At 45.0% G+C, this 19,972-nt stretch overlaps 1 protein-coding gene across 3 annotated transcripts in view; it reads right to left on the bottom strand.

The window, feature by feature from the left end:
- adck5 (aarF domain containing kinase 5) overlaps positions 1–19,972 on the bottom strand; it is a 140,837-nt gene that overhangs the window by 62,774 nt on the left and 58,091 nt on the right. For all 3 annotated transcript variants that reach the window (XM_043690929.2, XM_043690930.2, XM_087987666.1), the window contains 3 exons: positions 14,640–14,840; positions 13,543–13,683; positions 11,726–11,839 (listed from right to left, as the gene is read on the bottom strand). In XM_043690929.2, the coding sequence (XP_043546864.1) occupies positions 11,726–11,839; positions 13,543–13,683; positions 14,640–14,840 (456 nt within the window). The remainder of the gene's footprint in view (positions 1–11,725; positions 11,840–13,542; positions 13,684–14,639; positions 14,841–19,972) is intronic.

The following is a 19,972-nucleotide window of genomic DNA, read 5'->3' as shown; positions in this document are numbered from 1 at the left end:
AGCATGGAGAAGATGGACCAAAGGGTCCGATTCCGTGCTGTATACCTCTAGTAGTTCAAGAATGATCTCGTTGAACTGCGCAGCAGGTTTGCAGAGCTGTTCTTAATTCTCCTGTGGAGAATGCTATATACAGGAATATGCCCTAATACCCACAGTCAACATGCATAGGAATTGGAGCAAGTCATTCAGTCCCTCCGGCAAGCGGCCAGGTCATTGCTGATCATTGTACTACATCACTCCCAATTCATAATGTTTACACTAGGGGAGAATGTGGAAGAATCCAAAGCAAATCAGGAAACACAACATCCAGCGAGCAACCGCCTGGACTGACAAGAGGCGGTGGATAATTGGGCTCTTTCTGGGGTAGGTGGGACCTCTACAAGCAAGATGGTCTTCATCTGAACCAGAGGGGTACCAAATTCCTGGGGGGGGAAATTCGCTAAGGCTATTGGGGTAGATTTAAACTAATCCAGCAGGGGGATGGGAACCAAAATTGTAGTTAGAGTATGGAAAAGGTTGAGAGTAGGGAGGTCCAAAATCAAGTATCAGGTACACAGCAAGGAAGAAGTTGGTTTGAAGTGTGTCTACTTCAACGCCAGGAGCATCCAGAATAAGGTGACTGAACTTGCAGAATGGGTTGGTTCCTGGGACTTCAATGTTGTGGCCATTTCGGACACATGGATAGAGCAGGGACAGGAATGATTGTTGCAGGTTCCAGGATTTAGATGTTACAGTAAAAACAGAGAAGATGGTAAATAAAGGCGGGGGTGGCATTGTTGGTCAAGGACAGTGTCTTGGGGAACTTCAACTTTCCAAATATTGACTGGGAACACTATAGTATGAGTACTATAGATGGGTCAGTTTTTGTCCAGGTGTTTGCAGGAGGGCTTCCTGACACAGTATGCAGACAGGCCAACAAGGGGAGAAGCCACATTAGATTTGTACTGGGTAATGAGCCCGGCCAGGTGTTAGACTTGGAAGTAGGTGAGCACTTTGGGTGATAGTGATCACAATTCCGTTATGTTTACTTTAGTGATAGAAAGGGATAGGTGTATACCACTGGGCAAGAGTTATAGCTGGGGAAAAGGCAATTACAATGTGATTAGGCAAAATTTAGGAAGCATAGGATGGGGGAAGGAAACTGCAGGGGTTGGGCACATTAGAAATGTGGAGCTGATTCAAGGAAAAGCTCCTATGTGTCCTAGATAAGTATGCATCTGTCAGGCAGGCAGGAAGCTGTACAGCACGGGAGCCGTGATTTACAAAGCAAGTGGAATCTCTGGTCAAGAGGAAGAAGGCGGCTTATGTTAGGATGAGATGTGAAGGCTCAGTTAGGGTGCTTGAGGGTTACAAGGTAGCCAGGAAAGACCTAAAGAGGGAGCTCAGAAGAGCCAGGAGGAGACATGAAAAGTTGTTGGCAGAGAGGAAATTGCAGAACCGTTGGCAATGATCTTTTCGTCTTCACTGTCAATGGGGGTGGTACCAGGGGACTGGAGAGTGGCGAATGTTGTGCCCCTGTTCAAAAAAGGGAATAGGGATAACCCCGGGAATTACAGGCCAGTTAGTCTTACTTCGGTGGTAAGCAAAGTAATGGAAAGGGTATTGAGGGATAGGATTTATGAGTATCTAGAAAGACACTGCTTGATTAGGGACAGCCAGCACAGAATTGAGAGGGGTAGGTCTTGCCTTACAAGTCTGATTGAATTCTTTGAGGAGGTGACCAAGCATGTGGATAAGAGTAGAGCAGTGGATGTAGTATACATGGAATTTAGTAAGGCATTTGATAAGGTTCCCCATGGTCGGCTTCTGCGGAAAGTCAGGAGGCATGGGATAGTGGGATGTTTGGCCAATTGGATAGAAAACTGGCTAACCGGTCGAAGTCAGAGAGTGGTGGTAGATGGTAAATATTCAGCCTGGAGCCCAGTTACAAGTGGAGTTCCGCAAGGATCAGTTCTGGGTCCTCTGCTGTTTGTAATCGTTATTAATGACTTGGAAGAGGGAGTCGAAGGGTGGGTCAGTAAATTTGCAGACGATACGAAGATTGGTGGAGTTGTGGAGTGAGGAGGGTTGTTGTCGGCTGCAAAGAGACTTAGATATGACGCAGAGCTGGGCAGAGGAGTGGCAGATGGAGTTCAACCCTGTCAAGTGAGGTTGTCCATTTTGGAAGGACAAATAAGAATGCGGAATACAGGGTTAACGGTAGGGTTCTTAGTAAGGTGGAGGAGCAGAGAGATCTTGGAGTCTATGTTCATAGATCTTTGAAAGTTGCCACTCAGGTGGATGGAGCTTGTAAGAAGGCCTATGGTGTATTAGCGTTGATTAGCAGAGGGATTGAATTCAAGAGTCGTGAGGTGATGTTGCAGCTGTACAGGACCTTGGTAAGGCCGCATTTGGAGTACTGTGTGCAGTTCTGGTCGCCTCACTTGAGGAAAGATGTGGAAGCTTTGGATAGGGTGCAGAGGAGATTTACCAGGATGTTGCCCGGAATGGAGAATAGGTTGTACGAGGATAGGTTGAGAGTGCTAGGCCTTTTCTCATTGGAACAGCAAAGGATGAGGGGTGACTTGATAGAGATTTATAAGATGATCAGGGGAATAGATAGAGTAGACAGTCAGAGACCTTTTCCCCGGGTACAACAGTGTGTTACTAGGGGACATAAATTTAAGGTGAAGGGTGCAAGGTATAGGGGGGATGTCAGGGTAGGTTCTTTACCGAGAGAGTGGTGGGGGCATGGAATGAGCTGCCTGTGGGAGTGGCAGAGTCAGAATCATTGGTGACCTTTAAGCAGCAATTGGATAGGTACATGGATGGGTGCTTAAGCTAGGACAAATGTTCGGCACAGCATCGTGGGCTGAAGGGCCTGTTCTGTGCTGTATTGTTTCTATGTTCTATGTTCTATATAGGATCAGTGTAAACCCCAAAGCCTTCTATAGGTATTTTAGGAATAAAAGAATGACAACAGTAAGATTAGGGCCAATCAAGGATAGTAGTGGGAAGTTGTGTAGAGTCAGAGGAGATAGAGGAAGCACTAAATTAATATTTTTTTGACAGTATTCACTCTAGAAAATGACAATGTTGTCGCGGAGAATACTGAGATACAGGCTACTAGACTGGGTGGGATTGAGGTTCACAAGGAAGAGGTATTAGAAATCCTGCAGAATGTGAAAATAGATAAGTCCCCTGGGCTTGATGGGATTTATCCTAGGATCCTCTGGGAAGCCAGGGAGGAGATTGCTGAGCCTTTGGCATTGATCTTTAAATAGTCATTGTCTACAGGAATAGTGCCAGAAGACTGGAGGATAGCAAACGTGGTTCCCCTGTTCAAGAAGGGGAGTAGAGACAATCCTGGTAATTATAGACCAGCAAGTCTTACTTCAGTTGTTGGTAAAGTGTTGGAAAAGGTTATAAAAGATAGGATTTATGAATCAACTAGAAAAGAATAATTTGATTAGAGATAGTCAGCACGGTTTTGTGAAGGGTAGGTCGTGCCTCACAAACCTTATTGAGTTCTTTGAGAAAGTGACCGAACAGGTAGATGAGAGTAAACCAGTTGATGTGGTGTATATGGATTTCAGTAAAGCGTTCGATACGGTTCCCCACAGTAGGCTATTGTACAAAATGCAGAAGAATGGGATTGTGGGAGATATAGCAGTTTGGATCAGTAATTGGCTTGCTGAAAGAAGACAGAGGGTGGTTGTTGATGGCAAATGTTCATCTTGGAGTCCAGTTACTAGTGGTGTACCGCAAGGGTCGGTGTTGGGTCCACTGCTGTTCGTCATTTTTATAAACAACCTGGATGAAGGCTGAGAAGGGTGGGTTAGTAAATTCACAGACGGCACCAAGGTCGGTGGAGTTGTGGATAGTGACAAAGGATGTTGTAGGTTACAGAGAGACATAAGCTGCAGAGCTGGGCTGAGAGGTGGCAAATGGAGTTTAATGCGAACAAGTGTGAGATGATTCATTTTGGTCGGAGTAACCAGAATGCAAAGTACTGGGCTAATGGTAAGATTCTTGGTAGTGTACTGAGCAGAGAGATCTCGGTGTCCAGGTACACAGATCCTTGAAAGTTGCCACCCAGGTTGACAGGGTTAGGAAGGCATAGGGTTTTAGCTTTTATTAATAGAGGGATCGAGTTCCGGAACCATGAGGTTACGCTACAGCTGTACAAAACTCTGGTGCGGCCGCACTTGGAGTAATGTGTATAGTTCTGGTCACCGCATTATAAGAAGGATGTGGAAGCTTTGGAAAGGGTACAGAGGAGATTTACTAGGATGTTGCCTGGTATGGCGGGAAGGTCTTACGAGGAAAGGCTGAGGGACTTGAGGCTGTTTTCGTTGGAGAGCAGAAGGTTGAGAGGTGACTTAATAGAGACATACTGGCAGGGAAATTTGCTAGAACTGCTTGGGAGGATCTAACCTAGCAAGGTGGGGGGTGGGATCCAGGGAGATAGTGAGGAAAGAGATCGATCTGAGAACAGAAGTGAGTCAGTCAGGGCAGGCAGAGACAAAGTAGGACTAATAAATTAAACTGCATTTATTTCAATGCAAGGGGCCTAACAGGGAAGGCAGATGAACTCAGGGCATGGTTAGGAACATGGGACTGGGATATCATAGCAATTACAGAAACATGGCTCAGGGATGGGCAGCTTAATGTTCTAGGATACAAATGTCACAGGAAGGATAGAAAGGGAGGCAAGAGAGGAGGAGGAGTGGCTTTTTTGATAAGGGATAGCATTACAGCTGTGCTGAGGGAGGATATTCCTGGAAATACATCCAGGGAAGTTATTTGGGTGGAACCGAGAAATAAGAAAGGGATGATCACCTTATTGGGATTGTATTATAGACCCCCTAATAGTCAGAGGGAAATTGATAAGCAAACTTGTAAGGAGATCTCCACTATCTGTAAGAATAATAAAGGTAGTTATGAGAGGGGATTTTAACTTTCCAAACATCGACTGGTAGGTAGAGGGAATGCTGGACGACTAAAGAAAGGGAGGGTGTGGTTAAGAAAAAGAAGGAAGCATATGACAGGATAGATCGTGTGAATCCTTAGAATAGTATAAAGGCTGTAGGAGTATACTTAAGAGGGAAATCAGGAGGGGAAATTGGGGAAATGAGATAGCTTTGGCAAATAGAATTAAGGAGAATCCAAAGGGTTTTTACAAATATATTAAGGACAAAAGGGTAACTAGGGAGAGGACAGGACCCCTCAAGGATCAGCAAGGCGGCCTTTGAGTGGAGCCACAGAAAATGGGGGAGATACTAAATGAATATTTTGCATCAGTATTTACTGTGGAAAAGGATATGGAAGATATAGACAGTAGGGAAATAGATGGTGACATCTTGCAAAATGTCCAGATTACAGAGGAAGAAGTGCTGGATGCCTTGAAATGGTTAAAGGTGGATAAATCCCCAACACCTGATCAGGTGTACCTGAGAACTCAGTGGGAAGCTAGAGAAGTGATTGCTAGTTGTCTTGCTGTGATATTTGTATCATCGATAGTCACAGGTGAGGTGCCAGAAGACTGGAGGTTGGCAAACATGGTGCCACTATTTAAGAAGGGTGGTAAAGACAAGCCAGGGAACTATAGACTAGTGAGCCTGACCTCGGTGGTGGGCAAGTTGTTGGAGGGAATCCTGAGAGACAGGATGTACATGTATTTGGAAAGGCAAGGACAGATTAGGGATAGTCAGCATGGCTTTGTGCGTGGGAAATTGTGTCTCACAAACTTGATTTGAGTTTTTTGAAGAAATAACAGATGATTGATGAGGGCAGAGCAGTAGATGTGATCTATATGGATTTTAGTAAGGCGTTCGATAAGGTTCCCCATGGGAGACTGATTAGCAAGGATAGATCTCATGGAATACAGGGAGAACTAGCCATTTGGATACAGAACTGGCTCAAAGGAAGAAGACAGGGGGTGGTGATGGAGGGTTGTTTTTCAGACTGGAGGCCTGTGAACAGTGGAGTGCCACTGTGGGCGGCACGGTGGCACAGTGGTTAGCACTGCTGCCTCACAGCGCCAGAGACCCGGGTTCAATTCCCGACTCAGGCGACTGACTGTGTGGAGTTTGCACGTTCTCCCAGTGTCTGCGTGGGTTTCCTCCGGGTGCTCCGGTTTCCTCCCAAAATCCAAAAATGTGCGGGTCAGGTGAATTGGCCATGCTAAATTGCCCGTAGTGTTAGGTTAAAGGGGTAAATGTAGGGGTATGGGTGGGTTGCGCTTCGGCGGGTCGGTGTGGACTTGTTGGGCCGAAGGGCCTGTTTCCACACTGTAAGTAATCTAATCTAATCTAATCTAATCGGTGCTGGGCCCTCTACTTTTTAACATTTACATAAATGATTTGGATGCGAGCACAAGAGGTACAGTTAGTAAGTTTGCAGATGACACCAAAGTTGGAGGTGTAGTGGACAGCAAAGAGGGTTACCTCAGATTACAAAACGATCTGGATCAGATGGGCCAATGGGCTGAGAAGTGGCAGATGGAATTTAATTCAGATACACGAGAGGTGCTGCATTATGGGAAAGCAAATCTTAGCAGGATGTATACACTTAATGGTAAGGTCCTAGGGAGTGTTGCTGAACAGAGACCTTGGAGTACAAGTTCATAGCTCCTTGAAAGTGGAGTTGCAGGTAGATAGGATAGTGAAGGCGGCATTTGGGATGCTTTCCTTTATTGGTCAGAGTATTGAGGACAGGAGTTGGGAGGTCATGTTGCGGCTGTACAGGACATTGGTTAGGCCACTGTTGGAATATTGTGAGCAATTCTGGTCTCCTTCCTATCGGAAAGATATTGTGAAACTTGAAAGGGTTCAGAAAAGATTTACAAGGATGTTGCCAGGGTTGGAGGATCTGAGCTACAGGAAGATGCTGAACAGGCTGGGGCTGTTTTCCCTGGAGCGTCGGAGGCTGAGGGGTGACCTTATAGAGGTTTACAAAATTATGAGGGGCATGGATAGGATAAATGGACAAAGTCTTTTCCCTGGGGTCGGGGAATCCAGAACTAGAGGCCATAGGTTTAGGGTGAGAGGGAAAAGATATAAAAGAGACTCAAGGGGCAACGTTTTCATGCAGAGGGTGGTACGTGTATGGAATGAGCTGCCAGAGGATGTGGTGGAGGTTGGTACAATTACAACTTTTAATAGGCATCTGAATGGGTATATGAACAGGAAGGGTTTGGAGGGATATGGGCCGGGTGCTGGCAGGTGGGACTAAATTGGGTTGGGATATCTAGTTGGCATGGATGGGTTGGACCGAAGTGTCTGTTTCCATGCTGTACATCTCTATGACATAAGATAATCAGAGCGTTAGATAGGGTGGACAGGGTGAGCCTTTTTCAAAGCATCGTGACGGTGAGCACGAGGAGGCATAGCTTTAAATTGAGGGGTGATAGGACAGATGTCAGAGGTAGTTTCTTTACTCAAAGAGTAGTAAGGGTATGGAATGCTTTGCCTGCAACAGTAGTAGATTCGCCAACTTTAAGTACATTTAAGTCGTCATTGGACAAGCATATGGATGTACATGGAATAGTGTAAGTTAGATGGGCTTCCGATTGCTATGACAGGTCAGCGCAACATCGAGGGCTGAAGGGCCTGTACTGCGCTGTAACGTTCTATAAGTGTCATTGCAGACCAAAAAGACATTACCAAACTTCAGCCATGTTATGGACAGGAACAAACAGTCGCCTTAGCAGACAGCATGGAAGCAAAGGGCACCACTGCACAGACCCATCAGAGATTTGGGAAATATTGAAATTACTAAGTTACATTTTTCTTTCATAATTTTACCATTTATTTTAAGTTATTTCCTTTGTCAATATAGGAATTTAGCAATTTAAACTACAGTGGTACTGTATTTCATCTTGGAAGGTATATAAGAAATGCCCTATGGAGTCTAACACCAATGTTAACATGGATTCTTATCGTAATCCATGTTTCATTAAGCCTTTTCACTTAAAAGTTGTGGTTTCAGGTACTCAACCTGAACTTTAACTGAGAACAACATGCAAATGCCTTTTAAAGCAAAGAACAGACTTAAAATACAAAACTTATATGGTTGTGGTAAATTCTAATTTTCAGCATTGTTCTGATGAAAGCAATGCTCAAATTGTCACTATAAGGGATGGTTGAATTATACATGGAAGAGTAAAAGATGTAAAGCTCGAATAAGAGTCTTGCTTAGCTATCACCAAGGTACTAAGATACCTCAGTTTTTAAAACAAAAGTTGTTAAAATCCAACATACAAACTTACAAGAAAGAGATCAAATCTGTTAAAAAATAAAATCCATAGCTAGATTGAGGTGTGGGATGGATTTTTGACTGAAGTATTTACACACACTAAAGTATTTACATGACTAGCCATACACACAGGAGATGCCAAATGTAACTTTGCAGATTTGATATTTTGCTTTTGCTCGAAGCCTCACTGACTTTTCCTCCTCTCTGACCTATCACCTCCATCCCCACCCTCATTCACCTATTGTACTCTATGCTACTTTCTCCCCACCCCCACCCTCCTCTCATTTATCTCTCCACGCTGCAGACACCCTGCCTCTATTCCTGATGAAGAGCTTTTTGCCCGAAACGTCGATTTTCCTGCTCCTCGGATGCTGCCTGAACTGCTGTGCTTTTCCAGCACTACTCTAATCTAAATGAACTTGGAAGACCCTATATAGGCAACAAGCAAAACAGAGGTCATTTACAAAAAACCTCGCAAAAACTGTACAAAACACTACACGGTGGCACAGTGGTTAGCACTGCTGCCTCGCAGCGCCAGAGACCCGGGTTCAATTCCCGCCTCAGGTGACTGACTGTGTGGAGTTTGCACGTTCTCCCCGTGTCTGCGTGGGTTTCCTCCGGGTGCTCCGGTTTCCTCCCACAGTCCAAAGATGTGCAGGTCAGGTGAATTGGCCATGCTAAATTGCCCGTAGTGTTAGGTAAGGGGTACATGTAGGGGTATGGGTGGGTTACGCTTCGGCGGGTCGGTGTGGACTTGTTGGGCCGAAGGGCCTGTTTCCACACTGTAAAGTAATCTAAAGTAATCTAATCTAATCTAATCTAATAAGGAAGGACACCACTTCAACTGGGCCAACACATCCATCCTCAGATTAGCCAAACAGACATGCAAATTCCTAGAAGCATGGCACATTTCAACCGGAACACTATCAACAAACACATTGACTTGGATCCCATTTACCATCCCCTAAGAAAAAGAACAGGAAGTGATATCACCACCGGAAATGACATCACCACCCAAGGAACCCAAACGTATAAATAGAAAGCAGGCTACACCACCAGTGCTTCTTCCAGAGGCTCACTGAAGATGTTACCTATTATGACGAAACGTCTGAAAATGAACCTTCCAGCTCAGCAAGCAAACCTACATCCAGTTTCCCTAATATTGACTAAAGCTAAATCAGAATTGTCCAGTTGACAGAAAATAAAGTTTGCAGAGCAAGTTAAGTTGGCAGATGTTATCGATTTAATAATGAAACAGTTGGGTTTTGTGAACCCTGAGTTGCCATTCAGGAAAATCGAAATGAGAAAATTGGAATTCCAAAAGACTTAGACTTTAAAAACAAAACAATATTGTACAGGGCAGAAAAAGGAGAAAGAAAATGAGGAATGAGAGCAAACAAGAATTTAAATTAAAAATGACTATTAATAAAAGTTAAACCAAAGGCTTGAGAAGACCTGGAAGAGAAAATTTCTCGTCATAATCCACAGCTCAGCCAAGAGATGTTTAAGTCATTTAAGACAGCAACACAACTCCGGTGGCTAAAAACAGATTAGACCTTGTCCATGCAATGTAAATTGACAGGCAAAGCACAAGCAATTTATGCATGCCTGTGAGAGGAATGTTCAAGGGATTATGTAGTGAAAAGGGCTATTCTAAGCACATAAGTTGGTCCTCGACACACGCAAGCTGACATTTCAGAACCTATGGAAACAGCCTGGACAAATTAATGCTGAGTTTGAGAGAATTAAATAAAACAAGCTGACAAGTGGTAAGAGTGGTAAAGCCTGAGAATACTTACAATGCTGTCAGAGAAATTGTTCTTTTAGAAGTATTTAAAACTTCCTTACTTTCTCTAATCAGAACTCACGTGGAAGACCAAAGGTAGCAACGGCTAAACTATAGTGACTGATGATTATGAACAGATAGAACATAGAACAATACAGCACAGAACAGGTCCTTTGGCCCTCGATGTTGTGCCGACCTGTGAACTATCCTTAGCTCATCCCCCTACACTATCCCAAAATCATCCATGTGCTTATCTAAGGATTGTTTAAATCTCCCTAATGTGGCTAAGTCAACTACATTAGCAGGTAGGGAATTCCATGCCCTTACCATTCTGCGTAATGAACCTACCTCTGACATATGTCTTAATTCTATCACCCCATAGTTTGTAATTATGCCCCCTCCTACAAGCTGACGTCATCATCCTAGGAAAAAGTCTTTCACTGTCTATCCTATCTAATCTTCTGAACATCTTGTATGTCTCTATCAAATCCCCTCTTAGCCTTCTTCTTTCCATTGAGAACAGACCCAAGTCTCTCAGCCTGTCTTCATAAGACCTTCCCTCCAGACCAGGTAAATCTCCTCTGCATCTTTTCCAATGCTTCCACACCCTTCCTGAAATATGGGGACCAGAACTGTACACAATATTCCAAGTGTGGCCGCACCAGCATTTTGTATAGTTGCAACATGATATTGCGGCTCCAGAACTCAATCCCTATACCAATGAAACCTAACACACTGTATGCCTTCTTAACAGCACAATCCACCTGGGTGGCAACTTTCAGGGATTTACGTACATGGACTCCAAGATCTCTCCCATCCACACTACCAAGAATCTTTCCATTGACAAAGTACTCTGCCTTCCTGTTATTCTTCCCAAAGCGCATCACCACACATTTAGCTGCATTGAACTCCATTTGCCACCTCTCAGCCCAATTCTGCAGTTTATCCAAGTCCCCCTGTAATATTCTTCCAAACTGTCCACTACTCCACTGACTTTAGTGTCGTCTGCAAATTTACTAATCCATCTACCTATGCCTGTGTCTAAGTCATTTATAAAAATGACAAACAGCAGTGGTCCCAAAACAGATCCTTGTGGCACACCACTAGTAACTGGACTCCAGGCTGAATAGTTTCCATCAACCACCACTCGCTGCCTTCTTCCAGAAAACCAGTTTCTAATCCAAACTGCTAAATCACCCTCAATCCCATGCCTCTGCATTTTCTCCAACAGCCTACCATGTGGAACCTTATCAACCTGATTGAAGTCCATGTGTACCATGTCAACTGCACTACCCTCATCTACATGCTTGGTCACCTTCTCCAAAAGCTCAATGAGGTTGGAGAGACACGACCTTGACAAAATCATGTTGACTATCTGAAATCAAATTGTGGCTTGCTAGATGATTATAAATCTTATCTCTTACAATCTTTTCTAAAACCTTTCCTACAACAGAAGTAAAGCTCACTGGTCTATAATTACCTGGGTCATCTCTACTGCTGTTCTTGAACAAGGGCACAACATTTGAAATCCTCCAGTCCTCTGGTACTAAACCTGTAGACAATGACGACTCAAATATCAAAGCCAAAAAACACTTCACACCATTATCAATATTGCCTTCACTAAACACTGCAAAATGATTTGGAAATGTATAATGCTAAAGTCAATATGACAACCCTTCAATTAGCACAGGGAATACTTACCTGGAGGACCCAACGGAACGCAAACTTCGGATGCATAAACTGAACTAGACCCAAGAGGAATTCCAGTGTCATGATATCTCCATCAAACCGATCCCGTAGATCAATGAACTGCACCTGGAACAAGAGGAAGTGTTCAATTGCAATCAGACCAAGTTTACGAGCAGATTTAAGAAAAAAAGAGCTATGAAGTGCTTGAGAACATCCCAAACTCTTGAAATGCACAAAAGAGCAAGTTGTTTCTTTATTAAATCATTGTAACTTTCATTCTCACCTACTTTACCATCCCCTCCTTTCCCAAGTCGTTATTTGAGATATATCTCCTCTAGTGTACATTGGAGTATGGACTTTTAGCATGTTAACATACCCATTATAGAAACACCCACATGACTTGTGTAAGCTCCTAGTCCCGAAACATGTTGATGTCCACTATTTAAATATATTCCTGTATGTGGGAAAGGAATGGTATTGAATGCAACAGGTTCTGGGGACCGTCATTATCGTGAGAATTTTAAGGCCAGCTGATCCACGTTATTGTAATTTATGTTTTAACAGATAAACTATAGGTGAACAGATATTTGAAAAAAGCAAAATGATGTGTTAGCCTTATTAGACTGAACGGTCTATGTATTCTTATGCGGTAAACAGGCACCGCTGGCAAGACCAACATTTGTTGCCCATCTCTAATTGCCCTTGAACAAAGTGGCTTTCTGGATGATTTCAGAAGGGCATACTGCTACAGATCTGGAGTCACGTCTAAACCAGACCAGTCCAGGGTGGCATATATATCTCCCCAAATGACAGTATAGAACGAGATGGTTAACAATCATTAAATGGTTACTATAATCACTTTTAAAAGGTAGATTTTATTGAATTGTAATTGCACTGCTATGGTGGGATTCAAACCTAAACATTATCCTGAGGCTCTGAATGGCCAGCCCAGTGACATTACCAATATGCCACATCTCCCTATTCCTGTGTTGTTATGAATAAACCTAAGCTCATTAATGACTACACTAGACAAATTTGAGAGGATGAGGGTGAAATTATTTGCAATTTAAAGCAATTAAACTATTTATTACTTTGCAATACAAAAAGCAAGTGTGGGCAGCACGTTGGCACAGTGGTGAGCACTGCTGCCTCTCAGCACCAGAGAAGCGGGTTCAATTCCCGCCTCAGGCAACTGTCTGCATGGAGTTTGCACATTCTCCGTGTCTGCGTGGGTTTCCTCCGGGTGCTCAGTTTCCTCACACAATCCACAAATGTGCAGGTTAGGTGAATTGGCCATGCTAAATTGCCCGTAGTGTTAGGTGAAGGGATAAATATAGGGGAATGGGTCTAGGTGGGTTTTTTTTTTAGATTAGATTAGATTAGATTACAGTGTGGAAACAGGCCCTTCGGCCCAACAAGTCCACACCGACCCGCCGAAGCGAAACCCACCCATACCCCTACATTTACCCCTTACCTAACACTACGGACAATTTAGCATGGCCAATTCACCTGACCCTGCACATCTTTGGACTGTGGGAGGAAACCGGAGCACCCGGAGGAAACCCACGCAGACACGGGGAGAATGTGCAAACTCCACACAGTCAGTCGCCTGAGGCGGGAATTGAACCCGGGTCTCTGGCGCTGTGAGGCAGCAGTGCTAACCACTGTGCCACCGTGCCGCCCACGGTTGCGCTTCGGCAGGTCGGTGTGGACTTGTTGGGCCGAAGGGCCTGTTTCCACACTAAGTAATCTAAGTAAATCTAAATCTAATCTAAGTAAAATTAGTGTGTGATACCGCCACCACTACTAATGCAGCAGGCTCTACCTACTTTAACAGCCACAGATGTTCCATCATGCAGCTCTGCTTTGTGGACTTGAGATAGACTAGCAGCTGCAAATGGCTCTTCTTCAAAGTGCTTGAATAATTTATCTGGAGTGGTGTGAAAGTCTTCAAGGAACAATGCATCGACCTGATGATGTCAGAGGGAAAAAAAAGTTACATATTTCATGGATACATTTAATGTAAAGACATAGCTGGGAGTAAGAGCTGGTTTTGCTCTTGATAGGAAGTAAGTGCTGCAATAAATCAGATTCTGATCTAGTTAAAATCTAGCCTGGGAAATGAACGATGCAATGGGTCAAATTCTCATCTGGTGTAAATCTAGTGCAGAGAAGATGTCACCCCAATGCATCAGATGTAGACCTGATATAGAAGGATTTCTTGTCTCTTCTGGTTCTGAGGATTTTTGCTCAAGTTAATTTTAATTGGTGTAACTTGATTCTCAGATCCCCAGATGAAATAGTCTTTCATTTATAATAACCTGACTTGGGGAACTTGAATGGTTGAGATTAGAAATGGAAATGAGTAAACTGGTGCATTGGGATTCTGCACATTGGAGATTGGAGCTCAGTAATGGTTTGGTGTTGTGCAGAAAGAGTGCTGGATTATGGACTGAGCACATTACTGGTCTCCACAGAGTCTAATACAAATGGTGAAAACATTAAGTGCTAAGAATTCCCAGTAATATCTTATAAAGTAATTCAGAAAATTTACCATGGGGCAGCACGGTAGCTCAGTGGTGAGCACTGCTGCCTCACAGTGCCAGGAACCAGAGTTCAATTCCAGTCTCGAGCGAGTGTGGAGTTTGCACATCCTCCCAGTGTCTGCGTAGGTTTCCTCCGGGTGCTCTGGTTTCCTCCCACAATCTAAAGATGTGCAGGTGAGGTGAATTGGCCGGGTTGAACTGTCCAGTGTTCAGGGATGTATAGGATAAGTGTATTAGTCAGGGGTAAATAAAGGATAATAGGGCTGGGGAAATGGGTCTGGGTGGGTTACTCTTAGAAGGTCAGTATGGACTTGTTGGGCTGAAGGGCCTGTTTCCACACTGCAGGGATTCTAAAAGAAAGGAAACACAAACAGACATACCTCCTTGTACCTCCTGTTGATGGCCTTGTCTTCTAGAATTCGCAGAGTGGTGGTATACTCAGGGGGGAGCAGATGGTTGAAGGCGCACAATCCCTGCCCCAGTTTGATGTACAAACCCGAGTTTTTAATGGCTCCCTCCACAATGAGGTCCGCTCCTCGCTGGTGGCAGGCAGACATTTCGTCGATGAAGTCCTGGCTGTTCTGGCAGGACCCAAAAGGAACACAACACTTATAACAGATCATCACAATCTCTTATGAAGCAGACACCAAAATAAAAGACATTTACTCATTGATTTTCACATTTAGCCTCCTCTACAAAAGACAATTTTGTCTCAAAAATTTTTAGCAAGTTAACTGAATGGCTTAATTGACAATGTCAGACTTGGCTCAATCATTAGTTCTTTCCTCCCCAAGTCTCAGGTTCCATCCATATTCATATCATACCATACCATATCATGTATCAATCCTAAACATCTGAGCATGTAATGCAGGCCTACAGTCAAGTGCAGTTTTAAGAAAGCTTTGCATGGTTGAAGGTGCTATATTTCAAAAGAAAAATAACTGCAAAACAAGGCTCATTTGCCCTCTTCAGTGACACAGAAGACTTCAGTGGTAGAATCAGGATTGGAACTTCAAAATAATGAGATGAGCACAGATGGAAGGCAAAGACAGAAGATATTGGATGGACTGAAGTTGCTATAGAAAAAGTGAAACTCTGAAGATCTCCACAAGGTGACAACAGCAGTGACAGAAACCAGATACCATCAAGAGATAACATAGAAACAGACAAAACCGGACATTTAGTGGGGAAGCTGTTGGAGAAGATACTGAGAAAAGATTTATTCACTTTTGGATGCAAAAGGACTCCACAGTCCTCCCTATTGCTGTAACTTCCTCCAGTCGCTGTAATGGACACCATCTATTTAACCTTCTCTGTTCCTGACTATATTCTCCTCCTTCTGGATTAGTGGTGCTGGAAGAGCACAGCAGTTCAGGCAGCATCCGAGGAGCTTCGAAATCGACGTTTCGGGCAAAAGCCCTTTATCAGGAATAAAGGCAGAGAGCCTGAAGGGTGGAGAGATAAGCTAGAGGAGGGTGGGGGTGGGCAGAAAGTAGCATAGAGTACAATAGGTGAGTGGGGGAGGGGGATGAACGTGATAGGTCAGGGAAGAGAGTGGAGTGGATAGGTGGAAAAGAAGATAGGTAGGTAGGACAAGTCATGGGGACAGTGCTGAGCTGGAAGTTTGGAACCAGGGTGAGGTGGGGGAAGGGGAAATGAGGAAACTGTTGAAGTCCACATTGATGCCCTGGGGTTGAAGTGTTCCAAGGCGGAAGATGAGGCATTCTTCCTCCAGGCGTCTGGTGGTGAGGGAGCGGCGGTGAAAGAGACCCAGGACCTCCATGTCCTCGGCAGAGTGGGAGGGGGAGTTGAAATGTTGGGCCACAGGGCGGTGTGGTTGATTGGTGCAGGTGTCTTGGAGATGTTCCCTAAAGCGCTCTACTAGGAGGCGTCCAGTCTCCCCAATGTAGAGGAGACCGCATCGGGAGCAACGGATACAATAAATGATATTGGTGGATGTGCAGGTAAAACTTTGATGGATGTGGAAGGCTCCTTTAGGGTCTTGGATGGAGGTGAGGGAGGAGGTGTGGGCGCAGGTTTTACAATTCCTGCAGTGGCAGGGGAAGGTGCCAAGAAGGCAGGGTGGGTTGTAGGGGGGCGTGGACCTGACCAGGTAGTCACGGAGGGAACAGTCTTTGTGGAAGGCGGAAAGGGGTGGGGAGGGAAATATATCCCTGGTGGTGGGGTCTTTTTGGAGGTGGCGGAAATGTCGGCGGATGATTTGGTTTATGCGAAGGTTGGTAGGGTGAAAGGTGAGCACCAGGGGCGTTCTGTCCTTGTTACGGTTGGAGGGGTGGGTCTGAGGGTGGAGGTGCGGGAGGTGGACGAGATGCATTGGAGGGCATCTTTAACCACGTGGGAAGGGAAATTGTGGTCTCTAAAGAAGGAGGCCATCTGGTGTGTTCTGTGGTGGAACTGGTCCCCCTGGGAGCAGATATGGCGGAGACAGAGGAATTGGGAATACAGGATGGCATTTTTGCAAGAGGTAGGGTGGGAAGAGGTGTAATCTAGGTAGCTGTGGGAGTCGGTGGGTTTGTAAAAAAAACGTCAGTGTCAAGTCAGTCGTCATTAATGGAGATGGAGAGGTCCAGGAAGGGGAGGGAGGTGTCAGAGATGGTCCAGGTAAATTTAAGGTCAAGGTGGAATGTGTTGGTGAAGTTGATGAATTGTTCAACCTCCTTGCGGGAGGGAGGATGAGGTGGCGCCAATGCAGTCATCAATGTAGCGGAGGAAGAGGTGGGGAGTGGTGCCGGTGTAATTACGGAAGATCGACTGTTCTACGTAGCCAACAAAGAGATAGGCATAGCTGGGGCCCATACATGTGCCCATGGCTACCCCTTTGGGAGGATTCGAAGGAGAAATTGTTAAGGGTGAGGACCAGTTCGGCCAACGAATGAGTGTGTCGGTGGAAGGGTACTGTTGGGGATGTCGGGAGAGGAAAAACTGAGGACTTGGAGGCCCTGGTCACGGCGGATGGAGGTGTGGAGGGATTGGATATCCATGGTGAAGATGAGGCTTTGGGGGCCGGGGAAACGGAGGTCTTGGAGGAGGTGGAGGGCGTGGGTGGTGTCTCGAACGTATGTGGGGAGTTCCTGGACTAGGGGGGATAGGACAGTGTCGAGGTGGGTAGAAATGAGTTCAGTGGGGCAGGAGCATGCTGAGACAATGGGTCGGCCAGGGTGGTCAGGCTTGTGGATCTTGGGAAGGAGGTAGAATCGGGCAGTGCGCGGTTCCCGGACTATGAGGTTGGAAGCTGTGGGTGGGAGATCTCCTGAGGTAATGAGGTTCTGTATGGTCTGGGAGATGATGGTTTGGTGATTGGGGAGGGTTGGGGTCATGGTCGAGGGAGCGGTAGGAAGAGGTGCCCTCGAGTTGGCGTTTGGCTTCAGCAGTGTCAAGGTCAGTGCTCCAGGCTACCACTGCGCCCCCTTTATCTGCTGGCTTGATGGCGAGGTCAGGATTGGAGCAGAGGGATCGGAGGGCTGCGCGTTGTGAGGGTGAGAGGTTGGAGTGGGGGTAGACAGGTTGAGGCGGTTAATGTCCCGGCGGCAGTTGGAAATGAAGAGGTCGAGGGCAGGTAATAAGCCAGCGCAGGGTGTCCAGGTGGGTGCAGTGTGTTGGAGGTGGGCGAAGGGGTCCTTGGAAGGTGGGCGGGAGTCCTGATTGTGAAAGTAAGCTCGGAGGCGACGGAAGAAGTGTTCAACATCACGGCGTGTATTAAATTCATTAATGCGTGGACGGAGGGGGATGTTCCAATAACCCTCATGAACTTTGTGATCTGGTCCAATCTCTGGAATGCTCTGTATCATCAGATACGGGGTTAGCATGGTGGCTCAGGGGTTAGCACTGCAGCCTCACAGTACCAGAGACCTGGGTTCGATGCCAGACCTGGGCAACTGTCTATGGGTAATTTGCATGCTCCCCCCATGTCGGTGTGGGTTTCCTCCATATGCTCTGCTTTCACCCGCAGTCCAAAAATGTGCAAGTTAGGCAGATTGGCCATCATAAATTGCTCATAGTGTTCAGGGATGTATAGTTTAGGTGGGTTAACCATGAGGAATTCAGGGTTAGTAATTGGTCGCATGAGTTTTGGGGTGGGGGAGAGAGAGGAGGCCATGTCTCACCAACTTGAGTTTACTTTTGGAAGAGGTGACAATGATTGATGAGGGAAGGGCAGTGGATGTTGTCCACATGAACTTCAGTAAGGCATTTGATAAGATACCTCAGCAGGTTGGTACAGAAGGTCTCATGGTCAACTCTAGCCAGCTCAGCAGTCATTCCTTTAATTACCCTCACCTAAGCTTAGCACAGTAGTTTCTGACCCATGTTCCTCCTCCTCAATCTGAATACTGAATTCAACCATTTATGGTCACTGTTTCCAGGGGATCTTTTACTCTGACATAATTTACTAAACCTACATCACAACATTGCATCTGATCCAAAATAACCTAATCCTCCGCTCAAACCACAACATATTATGAATGCACTGCAAGTTCTTCCTAATAGCTTCCTCTGCTAGTCCGACTATCCCAATCGATATGAAGATTAAAATCATCCATATCCCATGAATGAAAATAAAAGGAACCAGGAAATGGCAAAGTCGTAAAATAAATTACTTGATTTTTTACAGTAAGAGACACTAATTGTATTACAAGGTTACTAAATACTCAAGAGTCAAAAAAGAAGAGAAATAACTACAATAACAATCACTAGAGAAAAATTACTAGGGAAACTAGGTCCCCTGAAAGGAAGATTAGATTAGATTCCCTACAGTATGGAAACAGGACCTTCAGCCCAACAAGCCCACACTGTACATCTCTATGACTTTAATGACCCTCCGAAGAGTAACCCACCCTGACCCATTTCCCTCTGACTAATGTACCTAACACTATGGGCAATTTAGCATGGCCAATCCACCTGACCTGCACATTTTGGACTGAGAGAGGAAGGCCACACAGACACAGGGAGAATGTACAAACTCCACACAGACAGTCGCCCGAGGCTGCAATCGAACCCGGGTCCCTGGTGCTGTGAGGCTGCAGTGCTAGCCACTGAGCCACCTACAGAAATAGCAGATACATCTGTAATCTTCAAGCAATCCTTAAATTCTGGAATCACTCCAGAGGATTGGAAAAGTGTCAGTGTAGTGCCTTTAAGATAAATACCAAAAAGGTAACTCCAGGCCAGTTTAACGTCACCACTATTGGGAAAAGATTATGGTCTATTGTAAAATGACATAATAGCAGAGCATTTAGAAATGTATGAGTCCACAAACCTTCATGAACAGGAAATTATGCGTGAAAAATATATCTGGGATTCTTTTACTAGGTATCAAGCAGTATGGATGTAATATATTGAATTTTTAGAAGGTGTTTGATACACTATCACACATTAGGCTATTTAATAAGATAACACTTGGTGTTGGAAGTAGAGACAGGATAGGCTAATGAACAGAAGACAGTTGTGCAAGGGTTGCATTTTCAGGCTCAGATAGGACTGGCTGGGTGAAACTAAACATCTGAGAAGAGTTGGAGTTATGCCTATGGAGTGAGTACTGGACTGTAATTTGGATTTCAAGGGATCATGGAGCCAGGACAGCAGAGTGATCAGAACAGGTGCAGACGTTAAAGCAGTTCTTGGTAGAGTGTGTTTTTGAAAGGGATCGCCAGGTTGACCAAAATGAAGATTCAAAATTCTTTGTGTAGTTTAATAA

The sequence above is a fragment of the Chiloscyllium plagiosum genome, unplaced genomic scaffold (assembly GCF_037043375.1).
Source record: "Chiloscyllium plagiosum isolate Xiang-an unplaced genomic scaffold, Cpla_swu_hap1 HiC_scaffold_5, whole genome shotgun sequence".
Taxonomy (NCBI): domain Eukaryota; kingdom Metazoa; phylum Chordata; class Chondrichthyes; order Orectolobiformes; family Hemiscylliidae; genus Chiloscyllium; species Chiloscyllium plagiosum.
The sequence above is the reverse complement of the archived record's forward strand: the minus strand, read 5'-3'. Positions and strand labels throughout refer to the sequence as shown.